At 55.6% G+C, this 15,129-nt stretch overlaps 4 protein-coding genes across 4 annotated transcripts; 2 read left to right on the forward strand and 2 right to left on the reverse strand.

Annotated features, from left to right (window-relative positions):
• Window positions 1-92: 92 nt before the first annotated feature.
• BJ171DRAFT_558447 (protein-tyrosine phosphatase-like protein) lies at window positions 93-4,188 on the forward strand (the record flags this gene model as incomplete). The annotated part of the gene is made up of 9 exons (XM_053113155.1): window positions 93-116; window positions 407-514; window positions 982-1,054; window positions 1,163-1,323; window positions 1,507-1,632; window positions 1,906-2,197; window positions 2,415-2,547; window positions 2,759-3,409; window positions 4,101-4,188. 9 exons carry the CDS (start codon window positions 93-95, stop codon window positions 4,186-4,188), a joined length of 1,656 nt encoding a protein of 551 aa, XP_052967766.1.
• Window positions 4,189-4,640: 452 nt separating this feature from the next.
• BJ171DRAFT_501182 (anticodon-binding protein) lies at window positions 4,641-7,106 on the forward strand. Its single transcript, XM_053110652.1, has 9 exons — window positions 4,641-4,801; window positions 5,008-5,098; window positions 5,276-5,353; window positions 5,523-5,632; window positions 5,785-5,917; window positions 6,066-6,220; window positions 6,355-6,449; window positions 6,620-6,690; window positions 6,860-7,106. The coding sequence occupies exons 1-9, from the start codon at window positions 4,781-4,783 to the stop codon at window positions 6,958-6,960; spliced, it is 855 nt and encodes a 284-aa protein (XP_052967767.1). The 5' UTR covers window positions 4,641-4,780; the 3' UTR covers window positions 6,961-7,106.
• Window positions 7,107-7,525: 419 nt separating this feature from the next.
• On the reverse strand, window positions 7,526-8,408 carry BJ171DRAFT_501184 (uncharacterized protein). The gene has a single exon (XM_053110653.1). The coding sequence runs from the start codon at window positions 8,293-8,295 to the stop codon at window positions 7,618-7,620; it is 678 nt and encodes a 225-aa protein (XP_052967768.1). The 5' UTR covers window positions 8,296-8,408; the 3' UTR covers window positions 7,526-7,617.
• A 313-nt stretch (window positions 8,409-8,721) lies between these two features.
• BJ171DRAFT_501186 (uncharacterized protein) lies at window positions 8,722-14,896 on the reverse strand. The gene is made up of 16 exons (XM_053110654.1): window positions 14,627-14,896; window positions 14,336-14,504; window positions 14,084-14,249; window positions 13,849-13,961; window positions 13,506-13,698; window positions 13,162-13,345; window positions 12,950-13,075; window positions 12,693-12,765; window positions 12,038-12,517; window positions 11,827-11,972; window positions 11,599-11,690; window positions 11,141-11,454; window positions 10,946-11,016; window positions 10,492-10,854; window positions 10,041-10,393; window positions 8,722-9,882 (listed from the first exon to the last, which is right to left on the reverse strand). Exons 1-16 carry the CDS (start codon window positions 14,796-14,798, stop codon window positions 8,818-8,820), a joined length of 4,080 nt encoding a protein of 1,359 aa, XP_052967769.1. The 5' UTR covers window positions 14,799-14,896; the 3' UTR covers window positions 8,722-8,817.
• Window positions 14,897-15,129: the final 233 nt, after the last annotated feature.

Below are 15,129 nucleotides of genomic sequence, written 5' to 3' on the forward strand. Positions count from 1 at the left end.
CGGCTGCGACTCCAGGAAACCCACTGTTGGCCCTTCCCGTGCCGTGCTTTCGGACGCTAAGAAGTAGCCCGCACTTTGTTCTCTCCGTAGATATGGATTACATCCGAGTGGCTAAAGTGAGAATCCTTTCGGAGGCCGACCGGCAGCCATTCGAGTCTCCAGGCAATTGCCTGTTCCCTTGCCTGTTCCCTTGCCTGTTCCCTTGCCGAGAAGGGACCTGCCGTCGCTATGCAAAGCCTGACTGCTCTTCCAGCTTGGTTGTCCGGGCCGAGCCACATGCCAGGCAGCAGCTCGAGCCGACGCCCTTGCCAACCATGATCTCGGAAGCTTGGTCGCCTCGCCACTTGAGCAACCGAGAATTCTTGACTCTGACCCGTTTCGTTCTGCCCTATCCGACGCTGGCCAGGTCCCGGATGTGACTCTTGTCGTGGGCAAGGCGAGCCATCAGGGCACCCTGCACCTGCTTTCCCACCATATTCTGTTTTGTCCGTCAAATGGCGAACCAGAGATTTGGGTGAGTCTCGTGGCTCGGACACCATTTTGTCGTGGGCCGGTTGGTAGGACTGGTGGGCTTGGCTGAATGAACTTGCGGTGGCAAAGCAGGTGGTTGCTCGAAGCTGCAGTGGGCGGATCGAACTGCCAAGCAAAAGATGGGAGGAAGCGCTCGCTGCACGAGCAAGGGCAGCTCCGAATGCGGGATATGAACCGTCAACACGATGGGCATGCCAACAGCAGGCAGCAGGCAGCAGGCAGCAGGCCCTTGACTTTGAACTGAGACTTTCCTGTGGCATAGATATCGTACTCCAGCATCCACACCGTCAACCGAAAATACTCGGATGTCAATGGAAACCACCCTCTCTTTATCATGTGCCAAACCTTTCTGCTCGCAAAGTTGTTCATTCCGAAGGAGCAGGACGCTGCTGATGTATACTCGAGTCTGCAGAAGCTCATGAATGTTGGTATGTTGAGCGGCGCCTGGAGTTGATCGCGGTGGCCTTGCTCAGGGACATGGGTGCCGTTGTATTCGCACAAGTCAAGCTGGGAAAGCAGATATGTGATTGAACTTGGAAGCTGCGGCCTGGCCTTCATGGGGCTCGTTGAAGCAGGCGACAAGGTCGACGCATCGACAGAAGACTCATATCCCATTTACTGTCTCGACAAGCCTCGGTCGATCAACTATATGCGTTCTTCTACAAACCGCTCCATCCGTTCCCGATGGCGGTTGGATGGACGATCTACGACCCCAAACAGGACTATGGGAGAATGGGAGTCGGCACAAAGACAAACAACTGGCGCATCAGCGCTATCAATCAGGATTTCCAGGTACGGCGCTAATGATTGAGATGTATTGGCAACCCTCGAGTCGGCGTCTTCTGGACTGGATGGCCGTGAAACCGTGACCCGCAGACGGCCTCCGAAGAGTGTGCAGAGCCTTGGCCGCAGGATGCCTCCTGGGATTGGAGCCCAGTGCCTGGTGTTAACTTGGATGGCTGGCATGTGTCGCAGTTTGCTCCAACGTATCCTCGCTACTTGGTGGTGCCATCGCGCATCAGCGATCACACCCTGAAGCATATTGGCAAGTTTCGAAGTAAGAGCCGTATACCCGCTTTGAGCTATCTTCATTCAAACATGGTATGCAGCCCAACAGTGGCGCCTCTCCGATGCAGCTGATCCGCCGGGCTGACTGAAGATCAGGCTTTGCGCATGGGCCTGTGTTTTGTGGCGATAAAGACTCAGACTCGCCATGGATCTCCGAGCAGTGCCCCTGCTGGTGGATAGTGTGCATCCTCGATACCATATCCTACTGTGCCATCCGAGCAATCGGACGGCGGTCCTCGGTTGGCGAAGTTGGATCGAGTCTGGCGCGGTTGTAACTTATCTCTTCCCGCATCACTGGTCCAACAGATCTCCATCACCAGATCAAGCCAACCGATGGCTGGAATCAAACAGAATCGCTCGGTTCAGGACGAAAAGCTTGTGGAATGCATCTTTTCCTCGGATCAAATCAACCCATCGCCATATGTGAACCTCAGCCACAACGTCATTATGGATGCGCGGCCGATGGCAAACGTCATTGCGCAGACGGCCATGGGATCGGGCGCCGAAAGCTCAGAGAACTACAAGGGCTGCAGGATCATGTTCCTGGGGATCGAAAACATCCACATCGTTCGTGACAGCCGGAACCGGCTTTTTGATGGTATGGCTTGCAGGCCTTGGATTGCGTGACTGCATGCTCTCACGCAGTACCCATGGCGACCGCCTCCCCATGCATGGTAGTCATATGCGATACGCACTGGGCGCGGCATCGAGTCACCCAACTCGTGATCGCTTGCATACCGACATCATCTTTGTGCGATATTGATGCTGCGTTGTATGTCGTCTTGTGTCTCGCTCACCAGCGATCCAAGGTGCAGAGTCAAGACCTGTCTCGAAGAGCTCGCTCGACCGGTCGGGCTGGCTACGCCACGTTCGCACAATCATTGACGGCGCTTCGTTGATTGTTCAGAATGTGGATATCCACAAGAACCACGTACTGGTCCATTGCAGGTGCGTCTCGATTCTTGAGTCGCCAGAGTGCATCCGAGTGACATGGAGCCGAAGCATCCCATGTATCGAGACGCCTCCGACTCAGCTTCATCTCCATGTCCAAAAGATTAGCCATGGTTGCCTATTTTGGATATGTAGCAGCCACTCTCCGCACGTGTGTCGCGGCAATCGCGGATCCTGCGTCTTAACCCTCATCTACGATTTCTTACAGTGATGGCTGGGATCGCACCGCACAGCTGTGTTCCCTGGCTTCCATGTGTCTGGATCCATACTATCGCACCCTTGAGGGCTTTTGCGTGCTGATTGAGAAGGAGTGGATTTCATTTGGCCACAAGTTCAGCGATCGACTGGGCATCATATCTCGCGAAAACAACGACTCGTCCGAGCGCCCCCAGACCATGGGCCAGCAGCTTCACGCGCAGAGCAAGCTGTTCTCGTCGTCGATATCGTCCGCAGCCAAGAGCCTTTTCAAGCACGCGAACGACTCGGCGCCATCGCTTTCGACCCACTCTTCATCGATGCCAAACAAGCTGATGCCACGAGAGGTTTCTCCTGTCTTCACACAGTTTCTGGATTGCTGCTACCAGATATGGCGGCAGTTTCCGACCCAGTTTGAGTATTCGGACAAGCTCTTCCTGGCCCTGAACGACCACATCTACTCGTGCCAGTTTGGGACGTTCCTGTTCAACAACGAGCGCGAGCGCCTGATGTACCGCAGCGGCCAGAACCAACTTCCGATTCAGGATGTCGCCTTCAGCATCTGGGATTGGATCCTCAGCAACCCAACCGAGTTCCTCAATCCGGCCTATGTTCCATGTGCTTCTGAGCCGGCTTTTGTCGCCGAGGTTGGGACGATGCATTCGTCGATATCGTCGGCAACCTCCGGAAAGCGAAGCGACGGCGAAAGGGGCACCCATGGCTGCACTAGCCCGGACGGTCGGGTACTTTACCCAGGGGGAATCAACCCTGTATACTGGATGGATCTTCTGCGGCGACCCGAGGACGAAGACTTTAACGACACCGCCAGCATTTACAGCTCGATGAACGCCCTTGACGAAAAGAAGGGATCTTCCTCGCCCGGATACCTCTCCGAGGACGGCGCCGACAATCCTGCGTCTCGATCGCCCGAGACTTCCCAGGCAGAATACAAGCTCGGCTCATTCAAGGATGGGAGCGAGTTTGGCAGCCTCGAGGCACAGACCAGCAGCCTGCCGCCACTACCGCTTATGGCCGAGCTGCGAGTTTCGTCTCACACTCCACCACCATCCGCCCTTGGCCTCGAAGAAAGGGACGATGTAGCTACATTCGCGGAGCCTCGTGCGACGATCGAGCCCCCTCTGACTGAGAGTGGCTGCACCGTCAACGACCCAGCTCACCCCAAGAAATCGCCAGAAGCCGATCTGAAGCGACGACTGGACGATGAATTATCTCCACCGAGCGTAACGAATCAAGTGTCTTTGCGAACACACTCATCGACCGCTTTCAGCAGCAGCACTGCGACAGACGTTAATGCCCTTGACGAGCAGCAGCCCGATCTGTTCCAAAATGCCAAGTTACCGGAAGCTTTCGTGGCTGCCGCCCATGATCCACCAGAGGATCATGCAAAGCCACCCCAGATCGCTCTCGATATCGATCCCCTGATGGGCCTGCCTATCTAGACGAGGCCACTGACGCCTCGATCTGCTCGCTGCACGCCCATGTACCATTCGCCTGTGTTTGTATGAATATACAGTCAATCCAGAAAGAAGTAGGACAGTTACTCTGGCATCAGCGACACAAGTTTGCTGATCCATAGGCTCCAGCGTGCAAGCCATGCGATTGTTTCCCGTCCTGGTTGGCAATATCGTTGTGTGGTGCATTCACTCGACCCTCTGGACAGCTCCATGGTGCATCGATATCAAGATACTCGGCCTTCTCGAGTCGCTTGGCTTCCCGGCACTGTGAGGAGACAGCTGGCCGTATCGGGCGAGGTCAGGTGACCGTCCCTCCCGGTCGATGGACAACCGGATCGAGCCAAGCCGGGCGGGATGCAGGCCAAGCCACGCGGCGGAGTTGCGGCTCCAAAATTTTTTTTTTCCTCTTCGTGTTGCTGAGGGCGCTGTGCTGCATTCTCCACAGCAGCGACCAGCGATCCTCACAGCAGCGGCCCTGCGCTTGTCACCAGACAGACCCCACACCCCACACCACACACACTCCCTACTCTGGAAGCCGACGACAAGATCTAGCCGCCGATATGATTAGACGACAGGCTCGTGTAAGTCAATGGCGAGCATCCAGAACTCCATCGAACTGCGTGGCAGCGGCGTGGCGGCGACACTGGCCTCGGAACACTGAGGAGCGCAAAGCAAGTGGCATCCAGCGGGAGTCAGCCATTCCCAGAAGCAATATGGAATCAAAGATAACACATCCGTATGCGCCTGACCTGATCTGCTGACCTCGCCTGTGACTGGTGCTCTGCAGATGCGCCGGGAGTACCTGTACCGGAAGGCACTCGAAGCAAAGGATCTCCAAATCCATGAGCGGAAGCAAAGCCTCAAGGCTGCTTTGGAGGGTGAGCGATTGCGTCTGCAATAAGTTTATCCACACGAATGTCCCGACCTTGCAAGGAACAGCCCCACCTTCCTTTCGCGACCGAGTCTATGGCTGGCATAACGATGCAGTTGGAATCGCTCGATCGAGATCCGAATCTGACGTCCTGGGTTTGCGTCGCTTGTGATGCTGCGTGCAGATGGACGACCCCTCTCTGGAGATATCAAGAAGGACGAGGCCCTGAGGAAGGATCTGATATTCGACGAAGGGCAAGCAGGTGAGCGCAGCGACGGGCAAACAGGGCTGCTTCATGCATATGCACAGTTTTTGCTACGCTCTGCAGAACAAAGCCGATCTCCCTGATGAGATGCGCCGCCTTTTGTCGGCAAAGCGCTGTCAAAGTCTCTTCACCCAGTGTTAAATTGAATGCCGCCATGTTTCTGTAGCTCCGACGACGCACATCGACGATGAATATTCGCGAGCCGGAGAACAGGACCCGAAAATCCTCATCACCACCAGCAGAGACCCCAGTTCGCGATTGGCCCAATTCGCAAAGGTCTGGACAGGAACATCGGCAATATTCGAGGTTCTGTTGCCCTTTGCGGGGCGGCGATGCCATCCAAGTGCGCGCACACAGACACCACATTCGAAACAACGACCACCACAGTTGACGCTCTGCATCTGGGATACTCTCATTGCTCAATGCAGGAAATGCGCCTGGTTTTCCCCAATTCGCAGCGCATCAACCGTGGCAACTACGTCATGAAGGAAGTCGTTGAGGCCTGCAGAGCCAACGATGTGACTGATCTCATCATCCTGCACGAACACCGCGGCGAGCCAGGTGAGGCATCTAATCACTGTGCGGCGAAGGTGCCCAGAAAGCAGGGGCGCGGCGATGTGTGTCATCGAAACAGGGTGGCTCGCAGCGACTGTGCTTGCGAGTGCCAGTTACTAACCGGAGATCAATCGACTGCTTCCGTGTGTCCCAGACGGCATGGTTGTCTGCCACTTTCCGTATGGTCCAACGGCATACTTTTCACTGCACAATGTGGCTCTGCGCCATGATATCGACAATCGCGGCACCGTTTCGGAGCAGTTTCCGCATCTGATCTTCAACAACTTCAATTCCAAGCTTGGAAATCGGGTGAGCACCCTGCCTAGCCCTAGCATCGATTCTGTACAACAGAGCTAAAATCCGATGAGCATGATGAACCTTTCTGGCGGCCCGTCCCACCAAGCCATCGGACTAAGCCCGTCGTGTCTGATGTCGATGCACAGATCCAAAACATTCTCAAGTATCTGTTCCCTGTCCCAAAGGAAGACAGCAAGCGAGTCATGACGTTTTCGAATGAGAGCGATTTCATTTCGTTCAGGTACTTCAAAGATCCTGGAACGTGCAATCCACGAGCGATCCAGATAGCCCATTCACCAGCACCGAGAGATGTGCATCTCGTTTGACTGTCCTCCAGTGCGAGCGCTTTGCTATTCTCAGCTTCGGGGTCCGGATACGGTTGTTTAACGGCGTGATCTCGGTATATCACAGACACCATGTCTTCTACAAGGCGCAGGATGAAGTCAACTTGGTCGAAGTCGGACCGCGCTTTGAAATGCGAGGTAAGCGTGCGACCGGCCTCTTTTGACCTGGAGCAAATCAACTCCACTTCCCAAGCCATGTTCATGTCTCTCCAAGAGACAGCCCTGTTGGCCAGAATATCGTATCATGCTTGCATATGGCGAAATCGTTACTGACTGAGGATCGCTGATGCATGCGCCGACGATGCAGCATACGAAATCCGGCTAGGAACCGTCGACATTGCCGAGGCGGACATTGAATGGGTCTGGAGGCCCTACCAGCGCACGGCCAAGAAGCGGGATCTGCTGTAGACAAGCGAGCAAGTACCGCTGGTGCAGCCAAACAGCGACAGCAGCTACTGGAGGAGAGCCCCTGTGTCGATGGAGGTTGCAACGTTCAATGAAGGGTCAACGAAGGGTCAATAAAGGATTAATAGTCGGGCAGACGCAACAAGCGCACCTCCCCTCGCCGTGAAGAGATCGCTCGATACATGTGTGCATGTGGTTGCCGATCGATGCTAGTAAGCAGCAGACAATGCTGATCCGAACTGCTCGCTGCGGCCGCATTTTCGCTGCCTCATGGGAGCTGCTCCCGAAGGTCATGCACCAGTCGCATTATCGGCGATGGGAATCTGTCAATGCCCACACCATTGGATACCGGATGAACGTGTGTATTCAGAAACAAGACGAAGAAGCAGCCGAAAACAATGTCCCCTAGAACAGGGCAAGAGCACCCAGAACAGAGAGCAGCAAGGCAGCACCAAAAGTCACGGTATGGGCGTCGGACTTGCTGGCGGCGGCCGTGGGAGAGCTGACGGAGGCAACTGCGGAGGGATGGTGAGATGAAATTAGTGACGGATCTGGAGAGCAGCTCCAGCCAGGCATGTTCTGGGCACATCGCACCGCATCGCACGAGGGCGCCGATTATCGATGCCGTCTTTCCAAGCCAATTTGCCAGACCCAGCCGCGTCAAAGAAATATCTTACTTGAAACCTGAACAGACGACGAGTTGGCAGAGGCAGTGGGCAGAGTTGCAGAGGTAGTCAGAGCTGCCGAGGCAGCGGATGTAGGGGCACCGGCCGAGGTGGCAATGGGGGCAACACCAGAGCTGGCAGCCGAAGAAGCTCCGGCAGGGGCAGAGGCAGGGGCCGGAGCAGCAGCGGGGGTGAGAACGATTGAGGTAAAGATGTCAAAGTTGGGCATGCCCGGGACGATGGCGCCCTGGAAGTGGATGTTGCCGCTGACAGACGCAGGCGGGTTCCAGGTGAAGGTAGTGCCGGCGTTCTTGATATCGGCGGTGGAATGGGTCAGCCATGCAGTGGGATCGCTGCCAGTGCACTCGGGCATGGAGCGGAAGCCGCTGCCGATCTGCCAGGTGCCGACACGGGTGGTGCCATCATCGAGGGTGGCATAGAGCAGCACACCCTTGAAGGTACCGCTGCCCTGGACGGTGATGGTGATGGGCGAACCAGGGGTGTATTGGCCCGAGGAGGCCGAGAGACTGAAGCCCGAGGGGCTCTGGGTGAAGCCCATGCCCATATGGATGGTGGTGGCATCGGCGTCGCAGGTGCCGGCGCCGGTGGGATAGGCGAAGGTCGAGACGGCCGAGGCCAGGACGAGAGCAAAGGCAGAGAGGAGCTTGACCATGGTGAATGTGGGCGATGCAAAGGAGTGCAGGATGATGCGAAGGGAGAAGTGCGACGCAGACGGCAGGAGGAGGACACCGACCGCAGGTGAATGTGATGCGGACAGGAAGATGGGTGCGATGCGATGCGATGCGATGCGATGCGGACAGGAAGACGGATGCGATGCGATATCGGAGCGAGCCCAAGAAGGCAGGTGCGCGCACACACGCGTCGCGTCGGCGCGGTGCCACACACGCTCTCTTGCCATTGCGACAGCCAGAGGCGCACTGGCTGCGCAGAGCCTCTGTGCGCCCCTTGCGTCTTTGCCCTCTGTGTTTGGCGGACAGACGCGTCGGCCACGTTGTGCCGATTTGCTGAGCCACGTGCGGGAAATCCCAGGAGGGGTGGACCTGTGCCACCGTGGCCCGACCATCAAATGCAGAGGTGCGAGGGACGGTTGTTGCGGTGGCCGCATGTATTGGTTCCGCTGCCGACCATGAAGCGAAGCAATGGAGCTGCAGGAGCGCCCTGCTCCTGCCATCGCTTACAGACGCGGGCGGGGCACCGCCGGCAGAGAGCCGCTCCTCCGTTGCGCATCGCGCACAAGCTCCAGATACCAGCCGATGCACTGTGTCTTGCGTGTATAGTCCAATCCGTCTTGACTCGCAATGGTATCGAAGAGGAACCGCCACAGCGTTGATGCCGGAGCCTGGGTCGGGGATATGGCGCCTTCCTCGCCGCCGCCAGCATCCCGCATGACCCACAAGCGTAGCGCCGACCATCTCTGGAGGAGGCTACGGGCCCGATCTGCGTCCTCAGCCGCCGTCCACTCGACAGCCGGGTCGTGACTGCTGTCTTCCAACAGAAGATTCAACGATCGAGGAAAGGCCTCATTGTCGCCAAGCATTACCCAGCGGATGGCTTCAAGCAGCGGGACAAGACATCGTGGGCGGATGTGTCGGATCTGATCAATCAAGACCATGCACAACTGCTCAAATCGATCCGGAGGCTTGGTCGATGCACCGGCGGGTCCGGAACTGGAGGGGCCCGAGGGCAGGGTCGCGGCGCCCTCAGTCAATGCAGTATTCAACTGACCCGAACGGACAGTTTCCGTTTTCGGAGCCTGTCCCAGATTCGACAATTCGGGCCGAGAGTTGTACTCTGGGATGGCAGGTGTGGCGACGGACTCGGGTGCGGTCACAGACCCGGAACAAGTCGCCATTCTGGCTTCGGTCACGGCTTCGATGAGAACGAGAATACACTGTAGGGATAGCACATCGCTTGTGCTCTCGGTCGCAAGTTGGTGGGCTGGTGCGTTCGGTGCTGGGGCCTCATCCATGCCATGTTCGGAATGCTGCAGAATATCGCTGGCAATGCGGACAGGGTCGGCAAGGATATAATCTTGACCATCGTCTAATTCTTCCTCGGGCTGATCTTCGGCGTCCAGATGGTCGGGGGAATCGTCGTCCATGTCATCCTGGGCCGTCAGGCTTTTTCTAGTGAGAGCCTTGCGACTGGCCTGGCTTTGCCGGGAGAGCGTCGAAATAGAGACAATGATACTCCGAAAGCATCCACGCAGAAGCTCCAAGTCCACGGGATCCGGAAAGTGCTGATAATTTGGACAGCTGTCAGCATAGGCTTGAACACAAGGCGGCCTTGATCCTCATGCGTATCCTTCGGAGGATCTTCACTCATCCGAGTGAGCACCAACATACACATGCCGACAAGTGTGTGCCAGCATAGTCATCTTTCCATGAAGCAGCCTACCTCGAGCAGGGTACGGCAGTACCACATGGTAAACTCGCCAATGAACCGAACCCGTTCATTCCAGAGTCTCGAGTTCTCGATTAGCTTGGTCTTTGAGAGCCGCCAGCACATTTCGGAGACAACGCCAACACAGACCATATGACTCGCCTCGAAAAGCTCAGTCAGCTCGCTGGCTTGGCGACTGCGATCGCCCATCGCCATGGCAGATCCAGGCGGCCGACTACACACAATGTACGGAGACATTTGTGGGAGGAGTTGGTGCAAGAGCACATCGTCGCTTATAATTGGCAGCAGAGCCCGCACCAATTGTTGGTAGAACAGCAGCCGGCAACGATGCACGACACAGTTGCTAACTAACCATCACATGGCATCAAGAAATCAACTGGTCAGTTAGGATCTTACAATATTCCTGCCAAGGAATATATAGTGCCGCTTCTTGGCTGAAGCTTACCGCCAGATCCGCGATATTCGGGCGTCAGTCCATCCATCATTGCTTCGAATGGCGTTGCCTGGCGAACAGAGCGGCCCGCAGCCTTGATATTCCTGGCGACGATCCAGCGCGTAATTTCGGAGAAGGTGTGGTTCCAGGACGGGAACATGCTTGATCCGAAACCGGTCGCAACAAAGTGAAGGTGATAGAAACACTCGAGAATCGTTGTGAAAATTTGGTGCTGAAGCTCTGCCCATTTGGCGCTGGCTCTCATGCGCAGGCGATTTCTATGAAGACTGGACTGCACATATTGCTCAGATATGTATGCCACCGCAAAAAGGAGTGTTTTGAGAATCTGCATGGTACCGACGAGCGCTGGATTGTCTGATGGGATGCAAGGGTAGTGAGTCGAAACTATCAAACCCGCACAGGATGCACTGAGTCTTTGCCCGGTCCCCGCTGGAAACACGCTCACCAGCCACTTGATCGAGGGATGCTATATTCGCCGCCCAGTCTTCTGCTGTGGAGCGGCATTTGTTGCGGATGCTTGAGAGACATTGCGACAAGGTCACATATTATGAGTTTGATATCGTCGTTTCGTCGAGCACAGCTGCTGGCGTCGCCAGAGGAGTCATTGGCACAATACGCAAGCGAGCGAATGTCAACTCACGTTTCGAAGACCTTGACGAGGCCAGCGAATGACGGAGGCTCTTCTTCGTGGGAAAAATAGATAGTTGCCAGCATGTCTGCGAGCGCCCGCGTCATCGTCGGGATTGCTGAAAAGTTTGCAGAATACAGGTCCCTATCGGATTTTTCAAGAACAATGTCGTAGTGTCGGAATCGTTCGGCAGAAATACTTCCGTTTCCTGTGGACAGGCGCTTGGTGTCTCGGAGATGACCAGAAAGCTCGAGAAAAAAGCCAGGCGGAAGCCCAAGTGTCATCGGAGACTCAAAAATGAAGCGTGCACCAAGATCCGTGATGGTCTGAGCGGAACACAGCGATGCGTCAGCTCATGGCCGCCAAAAGGGCGTTTGCGCGTTCACTACGACTTTGGATGCATGATAGACATCGACTCTCATTCGCCTGATAATCGCAATGTACAAGTGACTGGGCGATGCTGGACAAACCTCTAAATCGTCGAACTGCGGCGGCGCAAGACGAGGGATATACACGTTCTCCAGTTGGGTCATTCCATATCCAATCGATTCCTGGAGAACATCTACAGATATAAAGTGGTCTCAGACTGTGTTGATCGATAGGTGCGATCCGAGTGTCCGCTGCGCCGCATCTGGAACGGCCGAGCGGATGACAAGACAGTCCATGATGAGCAATGCAGTCATGGTTGGAGTACAGACAACTCTGCCAGCTCATCTTTCCGTCTCTGTTCGTCTCGGCGCACACTCGTGAGGCTTGAAAAAGTGTCTCAAGAATTATCTGGTCGACTCGCTTCATAGTCTTGCTTGGTTCCTTGGACATGCTCGTCATCCTTTTGCGGCCCCGTCTAAAAACATAGAGTTTTAGTGGTGAGTGTGCCTTTTTTAGGATCTACTCTCCCTCGGGGCTTACCTGAGTCCAACTAGAGCAAAAATCGCTATTGCCAACGTAAGAGTCGACTGTCGGTGGCTGGCTTCATTGTCGATCATGGGTGATATGGCACTATTGGATATGCTTTCGATGGCTCTAACAGCCCACGTTCGCATCGACTGCAATCCCGATACAGCACCGTCGGAACTCTCACGATCCATGCTGTTCTGCGAGGTGACTAGCCAGTCCTGGAGCCTCCATTTCTTTTGCGACCGAGAATCCCGTTCTTGGCTCGGGAAAGCGTCGCCATGTTCCAGAGTCTCTTCAAATAATGATGACACCAGCAGACCACGCCTAATAAATCCATCGGCCGACTCCTGGTAAAGCTGAGCCACGTCGGATCCGGTATTGACGCGCGAAAACGTGTCGACGACAATCATCGAAAGCTGTATGCTTTCCTCGGGATCCGCACGAGCCATGAAAAAGGCCAGGGCCGAGGCCAGAGCTTCTAACTGCTTGATGCTGGAGATGTGAAAACGCAACGCCGCTGTGGATGTAAGTACGATGAACAATAGAGCTATACGAATCTCGGGAATTGAGCCGCAGCTCAACCCGGAGGCTCCACGTTGGTAATTTGACCAGCATCGATCATCGGGTATACACAGAATTGGCGAGGTCCACCATCACGAATACGTACTCGGGCATGGTCGGCGTCAGGGCAAGCGAGGATTTGATGCGATTGAAATGATGACCGCCACTTTGAGTTTTAGCTGTGCCCACAGCCACAGTCACAGCCATGACCGTTGTCACGGCAGCATCATAATCATGAGTGGGTGGTTTCTTGATCGATTGCCACATCAAACCTACACTTGCTACCAATCGCAGAGGAGTGTTGGGCAGACCACCAAGCCGGTCAGCGCCAACAGCTTCTCCGACTTCCCTGCGTCCACCTACCAAGGAAGATCAGTAGAAAGCGCACAAACGCCGACATGACAGGGACCAATTCTTCCTGGATCACATGCGGTGCAAAGACACTCGAGTTGGCAATGTCCTCAAAAACATCGACGTTCTGGACATCGTCTGGAGGTTGGATGGAGGGAACGAGCGATCAGTTGGATCACGCAGCTGCGATCATAACATCTACTGAGCTAGGTCATAGTCCTTACCTGTTTTTTGAAGGTATCCAGTCCAGACATTGAGCAGATGGATCAAGCCTTGAGCTTCGGTTTGGCCCGGAACCATTGTCCACTCGGTCCATCGATCATGCAACAGCACCGCCACGTCCCGAGAAAACCACTTGGTTGGAAGCTGTCCTATATACTGTGCGAGAAGTTCCAGATTCAAAACGGCCTGGAAGTGTGCAATCCACACAAACAATGCAGGAATAGATCCCAGGCGTCAGTAAATGGTCTCTAATCAGTGCGGCAATAGTGTTACTGGCGGTAGCGTCGAATTCGAAAGCTTTGCCGATCGTTGACATCTGAAGCCTCGGCAAGTGCACTTGACATACCGACACGGTGCCCCCGAGATAGCGAGCCATCACTATGGACCAGCTGCTGGAAGCAAGGTCCGCCAGTTTGTCGACATCGGCGACGGAGAGCTTGGCCGTGGATTTAGAGCCGGCGATCCAGCCCTGTTGACGAAGGCCATGGAATCGAATGGTCTCAAGAATATCTTGAACAGCCACGTTGCAGGGAATATGACTGGCGGTGCGGAGAACCGAGTGACAGTCAGCCAAGCTCGACTCATCTCATGGCTGTCACCGACAGCCGTCGTTAAGCACAACCACAGCGGGCAGGTGCCGCAGAGTCGACTCAAGCATGTCCGATTGGAAATGCTCGATAGCGCCTTACCGCCCAGTGTCCTCTGCGACCACAGACTCGACTTGCAGATTGATATCCGAGAAGCATCGATGCCACAATCCTGGGGCCAGTGAGGTGCGCTCTGTGTCCATGATGGCCAGTTGCTGCGGACGAGAGATCGTTCGTCAGTGTTGCACTGTGTGGGAGCGGGAAGCTGAACATCAAGTCTGGGCGCCGTTGCAAGCACACCGAGCGGATCGCACTTGCAGCAGTTCCGAGATCACACCTTGGCTTGGATCTTGGCGACAATCCGCTCCAGGACTGCTCGGGTTGTGATGCAATCCCCAACCTCGAATACGCGAGATGGAGCTGTGGGGAGAAAATAGGCAATATACAGACAGACCAACCAGAAAGTCTCGATTGCCTCAGCATTGGGCTTTGCTCGATCGCTCCTGCCGATGATTTGATCAAGTTGAAAACGTGAGCTCATGGGACCGTCAGCTCTCTCGGCAAGCGATGCGAGGCATTGCGCACTTACAGGTCATTCCCCATCGCAATCGATGCCCATGATCCTTTTTCCAGACACTCTTCGACAGATGCCCAGCTCAAATCTGTCGAGTCAGTGATATCGAGGACGTTTCCGAGATGCGGTAGAGAAATCGGATCAACTGCAAACACCAGGGCCGCCGAGACAACGGATGGTGGCTCTGCAACCCGAAGAAATGTGATTCAGTGAGTGCATATCGCCATCCTATAGATGTGTATCGCCGAGCGACCGAGCCATCTCGGATGAACGCTCGGCAAGAGCCACAAGAGCTCGTTTGCCCACCTTTGATCAAAGTCTCGCTGTCGGCGCTGGTTTTCAGGTGCATCAACGGCCTCAGCACCCGGGCGAGACCCTGGAGCCGACCATGCTGCAGGGTCGTGACAAGATTCCAGATGCCAGCCCGGATGCTGGGCGGAACATGGGCCGAGATGCAGTCATTGAATGCCGGAATCATGGGAGGATATGCAGAACGCGGGGTGGACGAATAGAGAGGTGGCCTGTGAGAGACCGAGGCTCGATGCGCAGGTATCGGATGCGGCCTGAATGCAGAGGATGGTGGACAGGAGCGAGGCCGGATTCTGGCGACCAGGGCGGGCCTTGAGGGTGTCGATCGTGACGGTGCATGTGAAAGCCCCGCGGCATGTGGATGGAAGCGCGATGGGCGATCCTTCCCAAGAGCAGAGCATCTGACACATGCAGACGGCTCGAGTCGATGGCCCGCTGAGGTGGTGTGTTGTCGGGACGATGGAGCAATCCAATGTTGCTCACGATCTTCAGCTGACAGC

This window comes from Polychytrium aggregatum (assembly GCF_025602895.1).
Source record: "Polychytrium aggregatum strain JEL109 chromosome Unknown BJ171scaffold_14, whole genome shotgun sequence".
NCBI lineage: Eukaryota > Fungi > Chytridiomycota > Chytridiomycetes > Polychytriales > Polychytrium > Polychytrium aggregatum.

Bases quoted from the DNA above. Each gene is read 5' to 3' on its own strand.
- BJ171DRAFT_501182 (XM_053110652.1), top strand. From the start codon at position 4,781: ATGATTAGACGACAGGCTCGT. The intron at 5,354-5,522 runs GTGAGCGCAGCG...ATGTTTCTGTAG, and splicing joins ATTCGACGAAGGGCAAGCAG to CTCCGACGACGCACATCGAC. The intron at 6,691-6,859 runs GTAAGCGTGCGA...CCGACGATGCAG, and splicing joins ACCGCGCTTTGAAATGCGAG to CATACGAAATCCGGCTAGGA.
- BJ171DRAFT_501184 (XM_053110653.1), bottom strand. From the start codon at position 8,295: ATGGTCAAGCTCCTCTCTGCCTTTGCTCTCGTCCTGGCCTCGGCCGTC.
- BJ171DRAFT_501186 (XM_053110654.1), bottom strand. From the start codon at position 14,798: ATGATTCCGGCATTCAATGACTGCATCTCGGCCCATGTTCCGCCCAGC. The intron at 13,346-13,505 runs GTATGTCAAGTG...GCACACTTCCAG, and splicing joins ATCTCGGGGGCACCGTGTCG to GCCGTTTTGAATCTGGAACT. The intron at 11,017-11,140 runs GTGAGTTGACAT...ATGTCTCTCAAG, and splicing joins CTCGTCAAGGTCTTCGAAAC to CATCCGCAACAAATGCCGCT.